The sequence below is a fragment of the Balaenoptera acutorostrata genome, chromosome X (assembly GCF_949987535.1).
Source record: "Balaenoptera acutorostrata chromosome X, mBalAcu1.1, whole genome shotgun sequence".
Lineage (NCBI taxonomy): Eukaryota > Metazoa > Chordata > Mammalia > Artiodactyla > Balaenopteridae > Balaenoptera > Balaenoptera acutorostrata.
The window spans coordinates 75869359-75894809 of NC_080085.1; the positions used below are offsets into that span (position 1 = coordinate 75869359).

Sequence of the window (25451 nt, forward strand, 5' to 3'; positions counted from 1 at the left end):
AGAACATACTGGCTCTTTTCTTCTAGGAGTTTTATGGTTTCAGGTGTTACATTTAAGCCTTTAATACATTTTTAGTTTACTTTTGTGTATGGTGTGAAAAAGTATTCCAGTTTGATTCTTTCACATGGCACTGTCCAGTTTTCTCAGCACCATTTATTGAAAATGCTGTCTTTTTCACATTGTATATTCATGCCTCCTTTGTCATAGATTAATTGACCATATAAGTGTTGTTTCATTTCTGGCTCTCTATCCTGTTCCAGTGATCTATGTATCTGTTTTTTTGCCAGTACCATACTGTTTTGATTACTGTGGCATTGTATTGGGTTGGCCAAAAAGTTCATTTGTTTTTTTCCATAAGATGTTACAGAAAAACCTGAATGAATTTTTGGCAACCCCAAGAGTATAGTCTGAAGTCTGGGAGGGTCATAATTCCAGCCTCTTTTTTCTCAAGATTTCTTTGGCAATTTTGGTTATTTTGTGGTACCATATGAATTTTAGGAATACTTTTTAGTTCTGTGAAAAATATCACGGGTATTTTTATAGGGATTACATTAAATCTGTAGATTGCTTTGAGTATTATTGCCACTTTAACAATATTAATTCTTCTAATTCAAGATCATGTGATATCTTCCAATTTATGTGTATCCTTATCAAATTCCATCATCATTGTTTTATAGTTTTCACAGTATATGTCTTTCACCACCTTGGTTAAGGTTATTCTTTTCATGGCAATCATTTCATAAGGTATGCAAATGTCATATCATTATGTAGTACATCTGAAATTAACATAATATTATACATCAACTATATTTCAATAAATATATAAGAAATTAGAAATATGATGCAGATTAGTGTCCAATTAGATTGTTGTAGCATAATAGTAATGAAAATATAACAATGCAAACTAATTATATTAAATATAGATATAAAATACAATGTTATACTATGTTTTTTAAAAATATTTTTACAGAAACTATAATGTTGTGAATCTAAAATTACTGGTTACTCATGATAATATGGATTTTGGTCCTTTTTCCCAGTTTAGTTACACAGTACGTAATAATTCCTCTCATGAAGCCGTGAATGGGGAAGACCCTCCATGTATTCCTTCCTTTTTGAGTAGGCATTCAATAAATGTTTAAGTGGATGAATAAATTCTTGTACTCTTTTTAGAAAATATTTCAGTTAGCTAGAGACTAAATAGCCTTCAATAACAAAATTACCTAAATGTGTCTCAAAGGTGTTTAGAAAAATCAATTATATAAGAGTGGAAGGGGTAATTTACCTCCAAATATAGTATAGATACAATATATAGTACGGATACTACCAATTTCTTCACAACTATGAGTTAAAATATGGTTGTGAGGATGTTACCTGAAAGGTGGTTTCGCCTCTTGGTGGGTGTCGAGCCAATAGACACGACCAAGCCAAAGATCTGGAGAAGGAAGTATTTATTATTACCTGCAGCAAGTAAGAACAACAGGGGTCTTTCCCAAAACAGTGTCTCCCTGAATAGCAAAAATTGGGGAAGTTTTAAGCTAAGGGTACATGCATATTCATGAAGGGGCTTAAGCAGAGGAGAATTCAGCATAGAATTGGGGCAAAGGTCTACAGAGTCCAAGCTTTAGTTGATTGAAGTCAGGAGAGTCAACATCATCATTCCATCCTCCGCCTGGTTGGGGGCCTTAGCTCCTGCAGAACTCCAAGATATATTATGTATATCCCTTGAGGAGGAACTAGGACACTGCTTTATCACTACACTATTGTCTGACTGCCTTTTCTCTTTTCCTGCATTCCTTTGTTCCCTTAAGATCATAAGTTACTGGAACTTCCCTGGCGGTCCACTGCAGGAGGCACGGGTTCAATCCTTGATCAGGGAACTAAGATCCCGCATGCCGTACGCACACCCCTCCCCTCCAAAAAATGATCATTAAGACCTGTTCAAGGGCAAGCATTGTGGTTGTGGCTAGGCTTAGATCACAAAATGGCTTAGGCAAAAATGGCTTCTCTTATGTCAAGAAAGCCATTCCTACTTCTCATTCTCTGGGGACCCCCCTAACATATCTGCTTACAGGGAGGAAAAGCAAAACCCAGTGGGGCTTTTGAAGTTTTACCTCTCTCTTAAGTTTCTGCAACTATTATTTCAAATATATATATATGAACATTGGACCCACAAACTGTCTCTTTTGGGCAACCTTCCAACTTCTGAGATGCCTGAAAAAATCTGACGTATTACAGCTGTTATAATTAACCAGATCCTGATAAGATTTAATATATGGTTAGACATTATTAGTCTGCATTTAATCTCCAAAATTAATCACGAAAGAGACAAATGAAACAAGATGCTTTAGAAAGAGAGGTGGTGTTATTTAGTAGTTAATATTCTGGCTCTTTAAGGACAGACTGCCTGGATTCAAATTCTGATTGTGTTGTTTAGCAGCTTTATGACCAGCAGTTTACTTTACCAATCTGCACAGCCTATTTCCTTATCAATGTAATTAGTATAAGAATAGAGTTGTTAAGAGGATGAAATGAGTTACTTTACATGAGCTATGAGAAGTACCTGTCATATAGAAAGTGATTATTCAGTGTTAGCTATGATTGTTATTGATATTGACACTGTAGCTTGAATTCATTCCAGAACATAAAGATTGCTTTAACATAAGGAATTGAAATTCTCATACCTTCTCCTCACATTTCTATAAATAGGAAGAATAATAAAATCAAGATTTGTCTAAGTCTGCTTATATTTCTACGTGTTACAGATATTAGCACAGACCTTCTGGTATAAAACCTGTTCAAAGATGCCGTGACAATTCCAAGCTTAGGTTTTATCTAACCTTATTCCGCTTGAATGTATTCTCAATATTCAAAGTTAGTTTAACTGAAATTCAGTGAAGAAAATGAATTATGGTAAGTTTTAGGCATACAGAATACATGTGGAGAGGGGATAAGATAATGGTTACTTCAAGGCAACAGTATTCCCTTTTGGTTCATATTTCATATTTGTTTTAATGTATGTAGAAACATAAGACAACACTAGGCTATAACTATTGTTTCTTGAGAATCGGTCCAAAAGACCTTCTAAAGAAAGTGGTAGGCTATTCGGACGTATTACGCAGCATGATTAATCACCACTTGTAAATAGTAGGATCTCAATAAAACTTGCTGAATTGAATGAATCAGCATTATACATATTATTTTCCACAAGAATTGAGAAAGTGCCATCTTCTCATCATTTGACTTTAGGTAAAGAGGAATCATTCTGAATACGTCTGTGTAGAAAAGTCTGTTCATTCAAATTTGATTTATTTTCACTAATCACTCTTAGCTGGTAGGGTATTATATAAATGGGATTCATATTCTATTTGGAAAAGGAATAAAATTGTTTTAAATGCATATGCCCTCTTAGGACTATTAATTCTATATCTATTCAAAAATTATCTATAATGAGTACATCAAAAAACAAACGGTTCTTCTCTGTTTATATGAGGGTTATATTTTTGGATTGTATTAATAAATGATTGTTTCTCATATATCGTAAGAGTGTGTCTTCTCTTTAAATGATATATATTTGCCTTTGGCTTGGTAAACTCTTTTCAACAGTGTCAGTCTACCATTTGTTTTTGTTTTTTTTTTAACATCTTTATTGGAGTAAAATTGCTTTACAACGTTGTGTTAGTTTCTGCTGTATAACAAAGTGAATCAGCTATATGTATACATATATCCCCATATCCCCTTCTTCTTGCGTCTCCCTCCCACCCTCCATATCCCACCCATATAATTGGTCACAAAGCACCGAGCTGATCTCCCTGTGCTATGCAGCTGCTTCCCACTAACTATCTATTTTACATTTGGTAGTGAATATATGTCAATGCTACTCTCTCACTTCATCCCAGCTTACACTTACCCCTCCCCATGTCCTCAAGCAGATTCTCTACATCTGCATCTTTATTCCTGTCCTGCCCCTAGGATAAATAGAACCATTTTTTTTCTCTTTTAGATTACATATGTATGTGTTAGCATACTGTATTTGTTTTTCTCTTTCTGACTTACTTCACTCTGTATGGTAGGCTCTAGGTCCACCCACCTCACTACAAATAACTCAATTTCGTTTCTTTTTACCGTTGAGTAAACACCTTTTAGTTTTATTGATCTTTGCTACTGTTTCCTTTGTTTCTTTTTCATTTATTTCTGATCTGATATTTATGATTTCTTTCCTTCTGCTAACTTTGGGGTTTTCTTTGTTCTTCTTTCTCTAATTGCATTAGGTGTAAGGTTAGGTTGTTTATTTGAGATTTTTCTGGTTTCATGAGGTAGGATTGTATGGCCATAAACTTCCTTTTTAGAACTGCTTTTGCTGCATCCCATAGATTTTGGGCCATCGTGTTTTCACTGTCATTTGTTTCTAGGTATTTTTAATTTCCTCTTTGACTTCTTCAGTGATCTCTTGGTTATGTAGTAGTGTATTGTATAGCCTCCATGTGTTTGTATTTTTTACAGATTTTTTTCCTGTAATTGATATCTAGTCTCATAGCATTGTGGTTGGAAAAGATACTTGATGTGGTTTCAATTTTCTTAAATTTACCAAGGCTTGATTTGTGACCCAAGATATGATCTATCTTGGAGAATGTTCCATGAGCACTTGGGAAGAAAGTGTATTCTGCTGTTTTTGGATGGAATATTCTATAAATATCAATTAAGTCTATCTTGCTTAATGTGTCATTTAAAGCTTGGGTTTCCTTATTTATTTTCATTTTGGATGATCTACCCATTGGTGAAAACGGGGTGTTAAAAAAAGCCCTGCACTATAATTGTGTTGCTGTCGATTTCCCCTTTTATGGCTGTTAACATTTGCCTTATGTATGGAGGTGCTCCTATGTTGGGTGCATAAATATTTACAATTGTTGTATCTTCTTCTTGGATTGATCCCTTGATCATTATGTAGTGTCCTTCTTTGTCTCTTGTAATACTCTTTATTTTAAAGTCTATTTTGTCTGATATGAGAATTGCTATTCCAGCTTTCTTTTGCTTTCCATTTGCATGGAATATCTTTTTCCATGCCCTCACTTTCAGTCTGTATGTGTCCCTAGGTCTGAAGTGGGTCTCTTGTAGACAGCATATATATGGGTCTTGTTTTGTATCCATTCAGCCAGTCTAAGTCTTTTGATTGGAGTATTTAATCCATTTACATTAAAGGTAATTATTGATATGTATGTTCCTATTACCATTTTCTTAATTGTTTTGGGTTTGATTTTGTAGGTCTTTTCCTTCTTTTGTGTTTCCCACTTACAGAAGTTCCTTTAGCATTTGTTGTAGAGCTGGTTTGGTGGTGCTGAATTCTCTTAGCTTTTGCTTGTCTGTGAAGGTTTTAACTTTCTGTCGAATCTGAATGAGATCCTTGCTGGGTATAGTAATCTTGGTTGTAGGTTTTTCCCTTTCATCACTTTAAATATGTTGTGTCACTCCTTTCTGGCTTGCAGAGTTTCTGCTGAAAGATCAGCTGTTAACCTTATGGGGAATCCCTTGTATGTTATTTGTTGCTTTTCCCTTGCTGCTTTTAATGTTTTTTCTTTGTATTTAATTTTTGTTAGTTTGATTAATATGTGTCTTGGTGTGTTTCTCCTTGGATTTATCCTGTATGGGACTCTCTGCACTTCCTGGACTTGATTGACTATTTCCTTTCCCATGTTAGGGAAGTTTTCAAGTATAATATCTTCTAATATTTTCTCAGACCATTTCTTTTTCTCTTCTTCTTCTGGGACCCCTATAATTTGAATGTTGGTGTGTTTAATATTTTCCCAGAGGTCTCTGAGACTGTCCTCAATTCTTTTCATTCTTTTTTCCTTATTCTTCTCTGCGATAGTTATTTCCACTCTTTTATATTCCAGCTCAGTTATCTGGTCTTCTGTCTCAGTTATTCTGCTATTGATTCCCTCTAGAGAATTTTTAATTTCATTTATTGTGTTGTTCATCATTGTTTGTTTGCTCTTTAGTTCTTCTAGGTCCTTGTTAAAGGTTTCTTGTATTTTCTGCATTCGATTTACAAGATTTAAATCACCTTTACTATCATTACTCTGAATTCTTTTTCAGGTAGACTGCCAATTTCCTCTTCATTTGTTTGGTGTGGTAGGTTTTTACCTTGATCCTTCGTCTGCTGCATATTTTTCTATCTTTTCATTTTGCATAACTTCCTGTGTTTGGGGTCTCATTTTCGCAGGCTGCAGGTTCGTAGTTCCCATTGTTTTTGGTGTCTGTCGCCAGTGGTTAAGGTTGGTTCAGCGGCTTGTGTAGGCTTCCTGGTGGAGGGGACTGGTGCCTGTGTTCTGGTGGGTGGGGCTGGATATTGTCTTTCTAGTGGGCAGGACTGCTTCTGGTGGTGTGTTTTGTGGTGTCTCTGAAATTAGTATGATTTTAGGCAGCCTCTCTGCTAATGTGTGGTGTTGTGATCCTTTCTTGCTAGTTGTTTAGGATGGGGCATCCAGCACTGGAGCTTGCTGGCCATTGGGTGGAGCTGGGTGTTAATGTTGAGACAGAAATCTCTGGGGGAGCTTTTGCTGTTTGATATTGCTTGGGACCAGGAGGCCTCTGGTGGTCCAATGTCCTGGACTCGGCTCTCCTGCCTCAGAGGCTCAGGCCTGACACCATGCCAGAGCACCAAGACCCTGAGGTGCCCAGAAAAATCGTGGGAAAACACCTTTGCCTCCTCAACTCCACGATGAGTGAGGATTTGCCACAGGCTTTGCCACTACGTCTTACCATTTGTTTGAATTATTACAAATTTTGAATTAGTGAAGTCCAAATTAAGAAGTTCTAAAGGGCCATTATAATAGTTAATGTGAGTATAGAATATATTGATACTTTAGAATTCCATTTAGTAAAAACAAATGGTGATATCTCCATGAATTAACCATTAATAGGTTAATTATGTAAAGCAATCCTATAATTTAATGCAAATAATAGAATAGTTTATTTTCTACTTCCTTAAAATTCAGGTCATTTAATTTCTACAAATAATTAGAAAGGGGATAATTTACTGATCTAGGGAAAAGACAGAAGTACATAAAATCACTAATCATATTAGAAAAATTAGATGCCATTTTGAGGATTAACTAAACTCTGAGCTTAGTTTTTAACCCAATCAAATGAGGGATGACAAAATTTAAATTCCCATTCTTATGGAAATATTAAAACATGTATGATCCCTACAGATGTAAAAAACAAACTTATGGTTACCAGAGGGTAAGGGAGGGAGATATTAATTGGGAGATTGGTATTGACATATACACACTACTATATATAAAATAACTAATAACTAATAAGGACTTACTGTATAGCACAGGGAACTCTACTCAGTACTCTGTAATGGCCTATATGGGAAAAGAATCTAAAAAAGAATTGATATATACATATGTATGACTGATTCACTTTGCTGTACAACTGAAACTAAGACAACATTATAAAGCAACTATACTGCAATAATTTTTTTTTTAAATATACGATCCTAACATAATAGATTCTGATACTTTAATTTTGATATTTTTTTCCATCCAAAGACTAGTAAAATGCTAGATCATTCTATACTTCCCTGGTGACCACTAAGGGGCCTTGAGATATTTTATGCATAGTAAAAATGGAAAACTAAAACCTCCAAAAAATGTATATGTAGAGTAGAATATTTTATAACCTGCATGGGAACTAGAAATAATAACCATGTTATGGCTAAACCATGGGAAATAAGACTCCCATATTTTGAATAAGACAGCCATATTTCATCATTATGTTTTTAGGTGGCTTCATTTGCTCTAATGATTATTGCAATTAAGATAATTTATAATATGATATGGTATATAATGTTTTTATTGTGACTTTTTTCTTTTCCATTGGTTCTTCCTGAATATAGTTCATACTTTTAATCCTGTGCCTTATCTTTCCATAATTCTCAGCCCAATTCATCCTCATTTGTCTGCCTGTATTGCTGGCTTTTCACTTTCTGAGACTTGCATTTCATTTGTCCTCCAGTAGTTCCTAATGACTGACTAGGTCCTGACAAATTGCCTTACCTAGACATCTAGGTGCCAAATTCACAAGTACTATGAAAGACAAAACAAAAAACAAAATAAAAATGTTTCCCAGAAACATTGAACTCAGTCTAAAAAATATATTTTGCTTTTTACATTCAAATTTAATCAAGCTTTGAGAACTGAACAACCTATTATAATGTTTTATCAAGAACTTATGTACCATGTGTGAATTACATTTATCTTTTAATTCTGTTCTTACAACAAATACCACTGTGTTCTTTTTCTATTAATACAATCACAGGCCTTGAATACTTTAAAAACATCTGATGTAAACATATGATCAGATTCATTTGATCCTATGAATGGTTTAGAAATAAGAAAAATATAAGTAGCAAACAAAACAGTGATGTGATTCTCAGAGAATGCCAAACATGGGTTTAGAGGATTGTACTGTGCTGCTTTTAATAGAGTATTCTTAAATCACTGAGAGGGAGTGATTATTTCAGTTCATCATTTCTACTTCTGTCACTATGTCATCAGAAGCTCTACTTTGGGTTTGGGAATAGCATCACTCTGAAAAAAGAACCAAGAACACTGTGTGTGGCCTAAGTATTCAGATAGAACATATATGTGAATTGCAATAAAACCATCCAACTCTATTAGATTAAGATGCAACCCATTATTCTGCTTTTGTTTCTTCTTATATTTCCTGTTTTCCAAGTAAGCTACAAATCAATGATTTGGTACAAGAATCTCAAAAATATAAATCAAAATCAAAACACTTCATTTTCAACCTGGAAATATTTTTTTCAAAGAGAAATACCATTCCCTTTTCAAGTGTCTCCTCTAAAATCTGGTAGTGAAGAACATAGTTTTTTTCTTTTAAAATATCCATAGGTAAGATTTTTTTTTTAGAGGACAATAAATGACATAGCTTCAAGAGCCCTGTCTTTCTGAAACAAGTTCTAAAAGTAAAGACTGTAAAATGCTGAAGTTAGTAGGTCAGCCCAGGTAATTAACACAATTCTCAAATGACTTCTAAGCCAAGCAATCCCTAGATCCCTTATCTTCCTACCTTAAAATATCTTGAGTTAAAAACGTGATTTCCAGGTCACTAATTTGTAATCCTTACATTTTATCAGTATCATAAATGATTTAAGAAGCTTTCAGAAGTTATTATAATTTCTGAATTTTTAGTTCATAAATTATAAAACTGCTATCAACAAATTTATCTTTTCTGAGATTTTCTTTAGAATAAATGTGGACTTTATCTGTACCAACTATTTAGAATACAATACAAAGATTCCAACCTTCTGTAACTTAAATGTGCAATGTAATGTAAGTAGTTAAATGGTATTGTGGAGTACTAGAAAGAAATCAGCCTTAGGATCAGACAGATCTTGGTTTGGCTTGAAACCTAACTCTTCATTTACTAGATTACATAATATTAGGCAATTTTTAAATCTTTCCGAGCCTGAGTTTCCATATCTGAAAAATAGATATAAATTTTTAACTTACAGACAGTGAATATTAAAAGACTTAATATATAAGAAAATATATAGCATATTGTCTGGCTCGTAACTGACACTCATTAGTCTGTAATTATTATTATGATTACTATTATACTGTTAATGTATGAGGATATGTAAGTCTTCCTTTTCTGATAGTGAAGACCAACATAAAAGACTGTTTTATATTTATGTGGGAATTTGCACCATAGTTAAAATTATAAAGTACATAGTTCATTTAAAAATTAATTTAGGTATATTGTTGTTCAAATTGTGTCTCCTACTATATAGCAACTCTGAAGGGAAATAGGTCATAACAGGTATCCCATAAGGCAAGTGTCAGTTTTGTCAGCTCCCACTTCAGCCTCATGAAGAAGTTTTGTTGTTATTTTCACAAAAGCTCTTTTGGATCTAAAAGAGCTAAAGTTATTTTTATAAATAGATATTTTCACTTAGTTAGCATGTTAATATTTATTTTACTCTGCTTGAAGAATGCATATTTGGAAGACATTTGAACGTTACCCACAGTAAATATATTAGTATGATAGTCAGCCTCTCCCTATTACTAATTTAATTATAGTTCATTTAGGCATGTAAAATGGATAGAAATTCTTTAACTGTATTTTAGAATGAAGAGAAGAAGGTCACAAGTACAACAAGTAAAACAATTATTTAAGAGCTAACATTTTTCTATAATGATTATCATTAAAATGCACTATCATTAGTTTTATTTACTTTGTCCTTTGGATTATTTCTCTCTTTCATTAAATTTTATTTCAAAACTAAGAAAGACAACAGCAAAATCAAATAGCATTTGGAGTATAGGGCGCTCTAAGTAGTAACACTTCAGTTTACAGCATTCTCCTGAGAATATCTTTTAAAATATATTCTTTTGTCTTTATATGATGATATGCAAAGCCTTAGTTTTATATTCTACATAATTATCTTTATTACAGTCTCTATCTAATTTTTGTTTGGTGTATAGATGAGAATATACATTTTTCTTTTTAATCTAGATCTAGGACTTGATCTTGATATTGACTTATACTAGGTAGCACATTTTCACTAAGGTTACTAGAACTGTGATGTGTGTATCTGCACAGACATAAATTCGGACAATTTTTGTAAAACAACATTAAGGTCTTACCAAGAAAACTTGGAAAAGGAGGGTGTTAATGAGTCTTTTTATATATAACAAATAGCCTTCCATGATGATTCCAAAAAGGAAAAAGCTACATGCACTCCTGGAAGACTTACAAACATATTGGAAACAAGTATAGCTCTTCACTTTGAAAACACTGTGATATGTTTTATTTTCAAATCTAACAGCTTTTTGCTTATGTTAAAGGAAACACTTGATAGACATCACAGATTCAATATATTATGGAAAATGTGTCTTAATTAAAATAACTTATCCAAAAGGAATCTTGAATCAACATGTACCAATACTTAGTGAGTGATTTGGCTGCTTTACTTGCAAATGATTATACCAGATTTCATAACTTATTATTCAGCATTCTATAATTGTTAATTTTCCATTAGTAGATTGAAATTGTTATTTTGAATAGAAATATATTCATATACAATACAAAAAACTTAGGTAGAATTACAAATGTAATTCCTATAAGAAAATTAATATATTTTCTAAGATAGGATCATTCATGATAAAATATTTTTAAATTTTAAAAAATACACCTTATTAAAAGAATTCTATCATTGATGCAGAAATCTGACCTCTGTATTTAACATAAATCACTCACAAATTTCATGAATCTTATAAAGCAAATGGAGGATAGTAATGTTACTAAGTCCAAGCTCGTACTGCTCCCTCACAACAGGCCGATAAATCGAGAGACGAAGTTTTGGGGCAAGGAATAGCGACTTTATTCAGAAAGCCAGCAGACTAAAAAGATAGTGGACTAGTGTCCCAAAGAACCATCTTCCCCAAGTTAGAACTCAGACTTCTTTATTAATACTAAAAGGGGTGGGGCGGGGGTGGCTGGTTGTTGCAAACTTCTTGGTGCCAGAATCCTTTGTTCTTGCACCTGTCCGTGTAGGTCAGGTCACAATGTTCCTGTAAACCTCCAACAAGACAAATGTTATTCTCTGTTCCACAACTTTTTACCTCTATATGAATGAAATGTGTTATAGATTTAAAGGTCAAGCCTGGAAGGCACAGCCTTGAGAATGGGCTATTATGTATATTTCAGGTTTTTTCTTCTTTGTTACAGGAACATTGTAACAAAATACTATCAACAGTCTTTAGAAAACCATATTAAAACAATAAATAAGCAAACATTTTAATACCATATTAAAAACTGGTTGGGAGACTGTCTACTTTCCCTTGCCTCACCCACTGTTCCCATTGGAAACCCCAAAGCATTAGCAATTGCTACATAAAAGTCTTTCACCAGCCTCAAACAAACTTCACACATCAATCTTCACATCTAAGGGACTATCATGTATGCATAGATTGTGTGACTGTCTCATCATTCTGGCTTGTAAGCCTCTTTTCAGATACTTTTTGTCCAGCATGGTGTAACCAAAAAAATATAAATAAAAAAAGCATTAGGTTCCCTTCAGTTAAATAACTTTTCCCCAAATAACACACAACAAAGAAGCAAAAAGACCACCAATTTCTCTTGACCCTACTGCTGTTTAAATCACAATTCTATATTATTCTCTTTCTTGTCCTTGCTGTAGTTCATTAAATCTGTGAATGTTACTTGTTGCTTTCACTTTTGTTCCACATGTAATCTGTATACCCCAATGAAGATAGTCAAATGCAGGTGCTGAACATGTTGTGTACTTTTCTGCTGCCAGGCATCTGGCTCAGAATTGCCATTATTTCACTCAGGGAAGACCTTCAAATGGAGTCTCACTGCAACCAAATGCTAAACAGTTTCACTCTCCTTGTTTCTTTGTCAAGTCACTATCAGCTGTAATCTAGAACTGCCCTTCAGACTAACTCATTCGGAGCAACTCCTTCCTATTGACTCAGTTCCTGACTGCAGATTTCCCTTTTCTCAGTTTTCACTGCCCACATCAGGTTTCATAAAAGATCTACGATTTTCCTGGTGTTTAACCTCTGTTCCTAGTCTAAATTTTACTTTGCTATTTCTACATTCCTTCTAACATGTTATGAGAAATCTAGCTGGGGAAAAATAACAGCAGTTACAACAATTACAAACTTTTGTTCACCTTGTTCTCCATTCCTCAAATACCTTTTTCACTCTTTTCTGCTCATCCAGGCCATGTCCATCCTTCAAAGCTAAGCTCACCTGTATTCTTTTTGTACACTTCTAAGGCTACCCTGTATTTTTTTTCTGCCGCTTTCACTGATTGTGGCAACCCTAAATGGTGATTATGATGATGAGATTACCATGATGACAGTGGTGTTGGTGCTGGTGCTTTTAGTGACTAGGATAGCTAATATTTAATGAGTATTTCCTGTTGTGTTCAGAAAAACCTCTTTGGAATTGGCACTAGTTTACTGATGAGAAGAGTTAAGCATTAGGGAAGATAAGCAAATTTTTTAAAGTCACTTAATTAAGTGTCAGAATGGAAATTAAGCATTTGAGTAAAAAGCCTAAGTTCTTGATAACTACACCACACTGTGTCCTCTCAAATTTTATTAATTTTTAAAATGCAATTAATGCAATATTTAATAAGTTTTTGACATCTCGAGATTTTGTCATTTATTATTGTTAAACACATATAGTTGCTTTCAGTAAATGTTTATAAGCTAATGGAAAAAATTACCTGAGCTTATCATATTTAATTTTATATATAGCTTACATTAGTTTTCTAGGACTGCCATAATGAAATAGCACAGACTTGATTACTTAAACAATATAAACGTACTTTCTAACAATTCTGGAGGCTAAAATTCCAAGACCAGATAAATTTAGAGTCCTAGATGAAAGTGATTTCAACTTTGATGCCATCATCATTTATCATAATTAAGTAACAACAAAATTTTAAAATATATTATCCCCAATATTAATAACTGATAAGCCTTCATAAATGGCAATATGTTTTGGTTTTAATGGAAACATTGCAGGCATTTGCTTTATATTATCCATATATAATATTTCCTTTCAAATAACAATTTCAGTCATTTACAACAGATGATATCTTAAAATATAATCACATATGATATATTAAAATATTTATTTCACACAGAAGGATACATCTTTTCTTCAGAGAAAAATCTTTACCTACTATAGGTTTAGAATGTTGGCTTAATTTATGCCACTCAGATCATTATATTATCTGCATGATTGCAAGTTTATATTACCTGCATAGCTATCTTAGCAAGAAGAAGCTTTAAGTTTGTGATTTGCTTTTGAGATTTAATTCATACACTTCCAAGACTCCAAATGTAGTAAAGTTCAAGCTACAGTAGCATTAAAAATGTGCATAAATTAATACCTTCATCAGACATTTACTGAGTGCCTTCTATTTGCCAGGAAAAGCACATGGATGAAGCTTTAACAGCTCTCCAAAAGAGAGTCAGCACAAAAATTTTATTTAAGCAATAACCTTGTCCCTTGGATTTAAGAGAGCAATTTTTCATATGGTCCAGCATCACCATATACAAAAAAATAGAAATTAATTTTCTGCATAGTTTTACATTCCCTCAGTAAGAAAATGATCTTTTCTTTTTTTTTTTTTAAATGAACCTGGGAGGGAGACATTTTATTTATTTATTTATTTTTAAATTTTATTTATTTATTTATTTATTTATTTATTTATTTATAGCTGTGTTGGGTCTTCGTTTCTGTGCGAGGGCTTTCTCTAGTTGTGGCGAGCAAGAGCCACTCTTCATCACGGTGCATGGGCCTCTCACTATCACAGCCTCTCTTGTTGCGGAGCACAGGCTCCAGATGCGCAGGCTCAGTAATTGTGGCACACGGGCCTAGTCGCTCCACGGCATGTGGGATCTTCCCAGATCAGGGCTCGAACCCCTGTGCCCTGCATTGGCAGGCAGATTCTCAACCACTGCACCACCAGGGAAGCCCCAAGAAAATTATCTTTTCTATAATGAGTTTTGGGAACTAAGTTAACACCATTAGAAGAAGGCTAAGTTTCCATTTAATCTCCATGGCTCACTTGAGAAATGGAATTTACAAAAGAAAAACAGAAAAAATATGAAGCTATTTGAGAAATGCCTAAATATGAAGTTATGCTCTCTATGTTAGCAGCATGTGGTTCTGTGTCTTTACAACATTTGAACTATGGTAAAAGGCACATTCTCTAAAATAACTGCATTCAGATTTTCAACTTCAAACTCAGAGGATTGCCAAGAATGTCTTTACAAAGTATCTATATTTTAATTTTTTTAAATTTATATTTCCAAATTGCCTTCCAAAGTGACCTGCAAAATTAACGACACCTTCACCAATTTTTTAAGATAATGCCTTCCATTTTTTTCTCAAAGTAAATTTTTTACAAAAGAGTTTTGCAGCAAAAGCAATCTCAAAGGTTTATTGTTCTGATATCTGTTTCACTGCTACTCAGAAAAACATAAGAAACTCAAGTATTATCCTTAAAATTAAATAAAACCAGACTGCAGTAACTTCTGTGATTTCAGAACAATGGTGGATTAAGAAGCTCCAGACCCTTGTCCTCTATGGAAATATCAAGTAAGCAACTACAGATTGATTTAAAAAGCTTCATGAGAGCTCTGGAAGCAAATCAAGGATATACAGCAGCCAAGTAAATGTCTGATCAAGAAAAAGTCACATTCAAATCAATAGAAATTTCATGGCATTTATGCTTGCTCTTGTACCAGGGTAGCACAGCATAATTGGAAGAAGGCAACTTATTTCTTGATTTCCCCCTTAAGATACAAGAAATGAGTGGAATTTTTGGCCACATTCTGGTCTATCTGTAGGGTATGCAACAAACTAATTTCAGTATTGCCTAACTCAATGCTCAGATGAGAATAGCAGTATGGTTTGGATGCCAAGTTGGAAGCCACAAAAAGTAGTGGCAGGTACAATAGCACATGAAAATTGCAGGACTACAGACCATGGATACCTGGGGGCAAGCGATTATAGGCAAAGGTATACAAAAGAATATCTAAGGTCTGACAAAGAAGCAGAGGTGAGACTTAGAGAAATTAAGATATGTATAAGCAACTGTGTATATGTGAGATTGGAATAAAAAAGCCCACATGCAAGTCCACAGATATGCATGCTCAGAAAAGGCCTGAGAACTCAACTTTCATGCTGGGCTGATTAGTGAAATACTTCCCCCACACAGAGCCATTAGGCAAAGGTTAGGGAAAGTGGCTGTTTTTCCAAATACCCAATTTTAACAAACGATCACAAGGAAACATGGAAACATGGCTCATTCAAAAGGGACAAAATAAATATCAGGAAACTGACCCTAAAGAACAACAGATTTTAAAGTTTCTAGACAAATAACTTAAACAACTTTCTTAAATATTTTCAAAGAGCTAAAGGAAAACACAGAAAAAGAACTAAAAGAAATCAGGAAAGCAACATATGAACAAAATAAGAATATCAAGAAAGCGATAGAAATTACAAAAAAGAAGCAAACAGAAATTCTGGACCTGAAAAATACAATACTGAATTGAAGAATTTACTAGAGGGCTTCAATAGCAGACTTGAACCAGCAGGAAAAAACCCATGAATTTGAAGACAACTTGTATGAAATTTTCAAACCTAGAACACAAAGAAAAAAGAATGAAAAACAGTGAGTGGAGCCTTAGAGACTTAAGAGCCATCATCAAACAGACCAATATATGCATAACTGAAATCCCAGAAAGAGAAGAGAGAGAAAAGGAGCAGAGACCTTCTTTGAAGAAATCATGATAAAGAATTCCCAAAATTTGAGGAGGGATATAGATTTAAAATACGGGTAGCTAAATGAACTTCAAATAGGATAAACCCAAAGAGACCCAAACACATTGTAATGAAACTGTTGAAAGTAAAAGACAGATCAGTTTTGAAAGCAGCAGACGTGACTCAACACATACAAGGAATCATCAATAAAATTATTAATAATTTTCTGATCAGGAACCTTGCAAGACAGAAGGCAGTGGGATGATATACATTTGTCCTTCAGTATCCATGGGGAATTCATTCCAGGACCCACCGCAGATACAAAAATCTGTGGATGGGTTCAACATGTGGAACCCAGGGATATGGAGGGCTGACTCTATTTAAAGTACTGAAAGAAAAAATATATATATCAAATGAGAATTCTATATCTGTGAAAACGGTCCTTCAAAAATGAGGGATAAATTAAGATATTCCCAGATAAGCAAATATTGAGAAAGTTTATTATGACTAGACCTTCACAACAAGATATGTTAAAGGGAGTCCTTCAAGTTGAAATGAAAGGATCCTATACAGTAACTCAAAGCCAAAAAATACATAAATTTCTCAGATAAAGGAAGATGCATGACTAATATAAAAACCATTATTATTAATATTGATTCATAACACCACTTTTTATTGTTCTACAAGATTTAAAAGTCAAAACCACAAAAAAATGATTATAAATCTATGGTAATAAGTACACAATACACCATAATGTAATCTGTGATGTCTATAGCATAAAAGGAGGGGCATAGCTGTAAAGGAGTAGAGTTTTTCTATGTGATTGAAATTAAGTTGAAATCACATTAAAATAGATTGTTATAACTTTAGGACATTATATGTAATCTCCATGGTAATTACAAAGAAAATATATAATACTCACAAATGGAAATGAGGAGAAAATCAAAATGTTTCACTACAAAAAAATATCAACTAAACAGAAAGAAAAGCAGTGATATGGAGTAAGGTACAGAAAAGCTATTATAAGACATACAGAAAACAAAGAACATAATGACAATTTTGTCCTTCCTTATCAGTAATTACTTTAAGTATAAATGAATTAAACTCCTCAATCAAAAGTCATGGATTAACAGATTTTTTTAAAGGATCAGACTATATGCTGTCTAAAAGAAACTCACTTCAGAGTAAGTACATTCCAGAATGGAAAAAGATATTTCATGCAAATAGCAACCAAAAGAGAGCAGGGCTAGCTATATTATATCAAACAAAATAGACTTTAAGTAAAAAACTTTTACAAAAGACAAAGGAGGTTTTACTTATAAAAGGGTCAATTCACCCATAAGATATAATAATTATAAAAATAGAAGAAACAAATATCAGCACTCCTAAATATATGAAGCAAACGTTGACAGAGTTGAAGGGAAAATTATGTGGATCTACAATAATACTAGGAGACTTCAATATACCAATATCAATAACCCATAGAACAACTGGACATAAGTTCAATATGGAAATAGAGGATTTCAGCAACTCTGTAGAATAATTGGACTTAACAGACCTTTATAGAACAAACCACCAAACAATGGAAAAATAAGATTTTTTCTCAAATGCATGTGGAATATTACCAAGGTCAGACCATATCTTAGACTGCAAAATGTCTTAATAAATTTTAAAGATTGAAATCATATGAAGTACTCTTCTGATCACAGTGGCATGAAAATAGCTATCAACAGTGGAAGGAAAATTAGAAAACCCACAAATGTGTGGAAATTACAATACATTTTTTTTCACTTAAATTTTTTATTGTGATTTGGGTTGGGGTTCTAAGATAAACACATTTTTTATTAAAGTATAACTGATTTACAATACTATATTAGTTTCAGGTGTACAGCATAGTGATTCAAAATTTTTATAGATTATGCTCTGTTTATAGTTGTTATAAAATATTGACTATATTCCCTTTGCTGTACAATATATCCTTGTAGCTTATTTATACAATACACTCTTAAACAACGAATAGGGAAAAATGAAATCACAATGGTAATTAGAAAATATCTTGAGCCAGTGAAAAGATGTATCAAAATACCAAAACTTATCATAAGCAGCAAAAGCAGTGTTAAGCAGGTAATTTTTAGCTATAGATGCTTACATTAAAAAAGAGAAAGGATGTCAAATCAAAAAGCTAACGTCATTCCTCAGCCACTATGGAGAACAGTATGGAGGTTCTTTAAAAAGCTAAAAATAGAGTTACCATATGATCCAGCAATCCCACTCCTGGGCATATATCTGGAGAAAACCATAATTCGAAAATATACATGCACCCCAGTGTTCATTGCTGAACTATTTACAATAGCCAGGACATAGAAGCAACCTAAATGTCCATCAACAGAGGAATGGATAAAGAAGATGTGGTACATATATACAATGGAATATTACTCAGCCATAAAAATGAACAAAATAATGCCATTTGCAGCAATATGGATGGACTTAGAGATTGTCATACTTAGTGAAGTAAGTCAGACAGAGAAAGACAAATATCATATGATATCACTTATATGTGGAACCTAAAAACAAAACAACGTACAAATGAATTTATCTACAAAACAGAAATAGTCACAGATGTAGAAAACAAACTTATGGTTACCAAGTGAGAAAGGCAGGGGAAGGGATAAATTGGGAGATTGGGATTAACATATTCACACTAATGTACATAAAATAGATAATAAGAATCTACTGTATAGCAAAAATTAAAAAGAAAAATAAAACTAAATTGAAACAGAAGGAAGGGAATAAGAAATATTGACACAGAAATAAACAAAATCAAGAATTAAAAAATAGAGAAAATCGATGAAACCAATAGTTGGTTCTTTGAAGGCATCAACAAAATTGGCAAACCTTAAGTTGCATTAAGAGGAAAAGAGAGAAGACTCAAGTAGCTAAAATCAGAAATTTAAAAAAAACACATTGTAATTACTATGAGCAACTGTATGCCAGTTTTGGGATAACTAAATGAAGTGGACAAATTCCTAGAAATACACAACCTCACAAGAATGAATCATGAAAGAAAAGAAAATATAAACCAACTTGTAACTAGTAAAAAGTGATTGAATCAGTAATCAAAAAACCTCCAAACAAAGAAGAGGCCTGAACCAACATGGCTTCACTGGTGAATTCTACAAAATATTTGAAGGGGAATTAATAACAATCCTCTTCAAACTCTTTCAAAACATTGAAGCGGTGGGAGCACTTCCTAACTCATTCCATGAGGTCACCATTACCCTGATTCCAAAGCTAGACAGACACTACAAGAAAAGAAATCTGCAGACCAATATTTCTTATGAATATAGATGCAAAAATCTTCAACAGAACACTAGCAAACAGAATTCAGTAGCACATTAAATGGACTATAAGCCATGATAAAGTGGGATTTATTCCTGCAATGTGAGGTTGTTTCAACATATAAAAATAAATCTATGCAATACCCTATAATTAATATAACAGAAAAAAATCATCTCAACTGATGCAGGAAAAGCATTTTACAAAATTAAATACCCTTTCATTATTAAAAAAAAAATTCAACAAACTAGAAAAAAGAGGGAAGCTACCACAACATAATAAAGGCCATTATAAAAGTCACCATATCAATGGTACTGAAAGGTTTTCCTATAAGATGAGGAACAAGACAAGCATGCCCACTTTTGCCACTTCTACTCAATATAGTACTGGAGGTCCTTGCCGGGGAAATCTCTCTCTCTCTCTCCCTCACACACACACACACACACACACACACACACAGGCATCCACATAGGAAATGAAAAAGAAATATTTCCCAGCAAGAACTTCCCAAAGCATATTGCTCCTTTAGAATATGCCCATCTCCGATACATGCTGGAGTATATACAAGGACAGCTAAGACAATTAGATAATTAGATATTGAATGTTTGATTGACTCAATGTGAATCAAACCATTTCTTGAACAAAGGAAAGATTAGGATAAGTGAGTTAAGTGAAACCTGAATGCCTTCCATTCTATGGTGCCAAGGGATTGTTCCTTTCTAAAAAAAAAAAAAAAAAAAAAAGTAATTTTTAAGGATATTCATATCCTATTACCCTGATTGTCCATACAATATTGTGACAGAATGTCCAAAAGAATCTTTAAAGATTAAGAAGATTTGCAGATGAATCATTTATTTGAATTACACAGACAAAAAGAGAGTAATGCCACCCTGGGCCAATTGTCTTCAAAGAAACACAGCCTAAATGGTGCGGGGGACCCAAAACTAACCTTAACTGGTGGTTGGAAAATGATGCCTGGAAGCTAGAATAGTAACAAGAAAAGTATGTTCATCTTACCATCAAATTTTTAAGCTTCTACTCATTGTAAACCTCTATGTGCTTGTGTTAGTACTTAAATTCCACCATTGTATGAGGTTGAAAAGACATGTAAACAGCTTTCATTATTGCAAATTCAACAGTCATCATCTTTGCCTAAACAGTCAAAGGGTACAAACTTCCAGTTAGAAGATGAATGAGTTCTGAGGATCTAATATACAGCATGGTGACTATAGTTAACAATACTGTGTTGTATACTTGAAAATTGCTAAGAGGGTAGATCTTAAATATTCTCACCACACACACACAAAATGGTAACTATGTAAGATGATGGATATTTTAACTAACCTTATTGTGGTAATCATTTCACAATATATATGTATATCAAATCATCACATTGTATATCTAAAACTTAATGTAGTATGTCAATTATATCTCAGTAAAGCTGGAAAAAAGATAAAAGATGGAAATATGTTTATTTTCTTGATGGGAATGACATATTGTAAACAACGTTGTGGAAGTCTCGGCCTTGAGATTCTTCAAGAAATATCTCTGATGAGTAATGAGTACTCCATGGAGAAGCTTCAGAACATAATCAAATTTGAAAAGTATTTTGAATCATGTCTACAATTTCATGCCAAATGACATAATTGTGATGCCAATAAAAATCAAAGAAAGAGGCTTGTATCTTGAAGTTTATGTTTGTGCATATAACAATTAACACTAGCCCTGCTGTTGAACCATGCATAGTCACATCTATGGTTACATTCCAGACATAAATAATAATCATGACACCTCACTTTAATGGAGGTTAGGGAGCAATAATAGTGAAATATTTAGGATTGGTGGGCAAATTTTAAGTTTACTTTAATTCGATTTATTTCTTTTAGAAGTAGATGTGCCTAAATTTCTACTGGAATTTTGCACACCCACTAGGAGAAAAAAAGATATTCTCACACTTATCCCCTTTTTAGATTAGATACACAGCATCCTGAAGAAATGAATGTTAGCAGATCTGAGGAGCAGTTCCATGCTGTAAACCATGCGGAACAAACTCTTCATAAAATGGAGAACTACCTGAAAGAGAAACAATTGTGTGATGTGCTACTCATTGCTGGACACCTCCGAATCCCAGCCCATCGGTAAATATCCTTATGCAGACAGATCATTTAATGACTATAGCTAGCATGAATGAGAAAGAATCAGTCCATTGATTACGAATTGGAGCATTGAGGAAAATAGATCTTTATGTTTTTGTATTGAAAAAGCACTAGCCTATATGATCTGTTTCCCTGTGTGATATTTAGAAGAGCCAAACTTTAGAGAAATTGATGAAGAGAAACAGCACAAATTGTCTAAACAAAATCAACTTACTTAATTTACCTTTCTAATTTCACTACACTTTACTGAACTATGAAAGATTTATGCAGAAAACGTACTCATCAGTGTTAAAAACTTACTGACTATATTTCATGTTTTTCAGTGAGATTATGGACTGATTTAATTTCCTATGAAACATTCCTATTTCCAGGTTGGTTCTCAGTGCAGTGTCGGATTATTTTGCTGCAATGTTTACTAATGATGTGCTTGAAGCCAAACAAGAAGAGGTCAGGATGGAAGGAGTCGATCCTAATGCACTTAATTCCTTGGTGCAGTATGCTTACACAGGTAAGTGCTTGGCATGTATTAACTCATTCAATCCTCACAATAATTCTATATTATATAACCCACATTATTATTATTCTAACTCTGTAAGTGAGAAAATTGAAGGATAGACCAGTTAAGTAAATTTCCTAAAGTAGTAAGTGGCAGAATCAGTATTTAGATACAGTAGTATAAAAGAGCAAGAGGTAAATAATATGCTATAAAATGTTTGACCATGAGAAAATAGAGCTATTTTAACACAAAGCTACAGGAGCATGTCTCTCTTTCTCTTTTGAAAGGTGTGGGTACATTCTTGTTTGTAAAAGTGAGAGTGGAAGTGGGATAGTCTAACTCTATAGACTTAGTCTCTTCTTTTGAAATAATAAAGTCATATTTAATCAAACTATGTAACAAAAGTAACAGGATGAGTTTGGGGGCCAAGAAAATTTATTTATTTATTCATTCCAACTTTATTAAGGAATAATTGACAAATATAATTGTAGATACTTAAAGTATACAACTTGATTGTATATATATATATCATGTATATACACATATATGTGTGTGTGTATATATATACATATACACACAGATATATACATATATATATATAGTGGAATGATTACAAAGATCAAGGTAATTAATTCACACATCATCTCATATAGATAACTCTTTTTTTTGGTGAGACTGCTTAAGATACACTCTCAGAAACTTTCAAGTATGCAGTACCCAATACCGTATTATTAACTAGAGTCACCATGCTGTACTTCTTATCCTGAGAACTTCTTATAACTGAAAGTTTTTACCCTTCGATCTACATTTCTCCATCTTCCCTTTCCCACCCCTATTTCACATACAAGTGATCCCATACAGTATTTGTCTTTCTCTGTCTACCTTAGTTCAGTTAGCATAATGCCCTCCAGGTTCACCCATGTTGTCACAAATGGCAGGATTTCCATCTTTCTCATGGTTGAATAGTATTCCATTGTGTGTGTGTATATCACATTTTATTTTTCCATTCATGTGCCAAAGAACATTTAAGTTGTTTCCATATCATGTGAATAATGCTGCAATAAACAAGGGAGAGGAGCTATCTCTTTAAGATCTTGTTTTCGTTTCCTTTGGAGTGGGATTGCTGGATCACATGGTAGTTCTATTTTTTTTTATTTTTTAGGAGCCTTCATACTGTTTTTCTTAATGGCTGAACCAATTTACATTTTCACCAAAAGTGCACAAAAGTTCCCTTTTCTCCAAAGCCTCATTAACATTGACTATCTCTTCTCTTTTTTATAATAGCCATCCTAATAAGTATGAGATAATATCTCATTGTGGTTTTGATATGCATTTCCCTGATGAGTAGTGCTGTTGAGCACCTTTTAACATACCTATTGCTCATTTGTATGTCTTCTTTGGAAAAAAATTTCTATCCACGTTCTTTGCCCATTTTTAATTGGATTATCTGCTTCTGTGCTATTGAGTTGTATGAGTTCTTTATATATTTTGGATATTAAACCCTTAACATATATATGGTTTGCAGATATTTTCTCTCATTCTGTAGGTTTCCGTCTCTATTTTTTGCTTCCTTTGCTGTGGCGAAGATCTTTAGTTTGATGTAGTCCCACTTGTTTATTTTAGCTTTTGTTCACTGTGCTTTTGGTGTCTTACCCATGAACTTATTGCCAAGACCCAAGGAACTTTTATACTATGTTTTCTTCTGTGAGTTTTATTGTTTCATTCATTGAGAAATAAATATTATTCTTAATAAACAGGCCAAGTTTCAATGTCTACAGCAGGTGAATCTGAGAATAGTTCATACTGCTCTGAGTTTCATAAAATATAGGCAGGGCTCTCCCTTCAAAATCCAGGATAAGAAACAACACAAGAAACTTTGCCAATGGGCTGGATCCCTTTACAACACATTTTAGAGGTTGAACCAAATACATAGCAGCTTACAGTTTTTATTATTCTTTTTTATGGTTATGCAATCAGATAGAATTCATATTAAGGTATTTTACAAAGCAAAATTATAAAAAAATACTTTATAGTTTATATAATCCATATGAAATATCATTCTTTATAACTTCCCTACAGCTTGGCTAAAACAGAAATATAGGAATATATCTTATCAAAATAATTACAACATTTGCAATAATTCATCAATAACTCTTGCTTCAAAAATAATACAGATATATCAATATAAAGGAAACAGCTTAAATTGCTCTGATCTTGGCTTTTAAAAATCTTTACACTGGGGCTTCCCTGGTGGCGCAGCGGTTGAGAATCTGCCTGCTAATGCAGGGGACACGGGTTCGCGCCCTGGTATGGGAAGATCCCACATGCCGCGGAGCAACTAGGCCCGTGAGCCACAACTACTGAGCCTGCGCGTCTGGAGCCTGGGCTCCGCAACAAGAGAGGCCGCAATAGTGAGAGGCCCGCGCACCGCGATGAAGAGTAGCCCCCGCTTGCCACAACTACAGGAAACCCTAGCACAGAAACGAAGACCCAACATAGTAATGAATCAATCAATAAATAAATCTTTAAAAAAAATCTTTACAGATATTTTTAAACAGAGTCTGTTTTTTATACCTAAGAAAATAATCGTATAAGCAATTCTTTATCTGAGGACTCTTGGCAATATTTTATTTCTTTTAAACCAGTGCTGGGCATTAATTCCAGGTGTAGTATTTGGGCAAAGTCATCCTTATCAGCTAATAAATACAGATGCAAAAAATGGACATATAAGCCTAGTGTTACTTACCCAGACATTTTCCCACACAAATGACAGGTACCTGTATTGCCCATTGTATGATCCTTATACAATATGGCATAATGCTTCTTGAGTCATAATGTAGACAGTTTTTAATATTAGATTTAGATGCAGGTCTAAGATGATAAAGAAACAAGAAATTACTTTTTGTTGCAATGGTGGTACTCACTGTTCATTTGCTCCAGTTGTTTTTGATAATCTGGTATGGCTCCCTTCAGCCATCTCATTAGTGCTTGTACATACTCACTTGCATATATTCACCTCAAAAGGTATTCCCTGAATAGTTACTGTACACTAGAAAAAATAGCCCTGTTGATGAAAGAAACTGAAAATTTTAACTATCTAGCATATTTGTGTCTTA

General features: G+C 33.6%; 1 protein-coding gene across 1 annotated transcript in view; it reads left to right on the forward strand.

Annotated features, from left to right (window-relative positions):
- The window catches only part of KLHL4 (kelch like family member 4), a 104418-nt gene that overhangs the window by 38367 nt on the left and 40600 nt on the right, over positions 1 to 25451 (forward strand). The window contains exons 2-3 of the mRNA XM_007187651.2: positions 21654 to 21821; positions 22211 to 22347. Coding sequence (XP_007187713.2) covers positions 21654 to 21821; positions 22211 to 22347 — 305 coding nt within the window. The remainder of the gene's footprint in view (positions 1 to 21653; positions 21822 to 22210; positions 22348 to 25451) is intronic.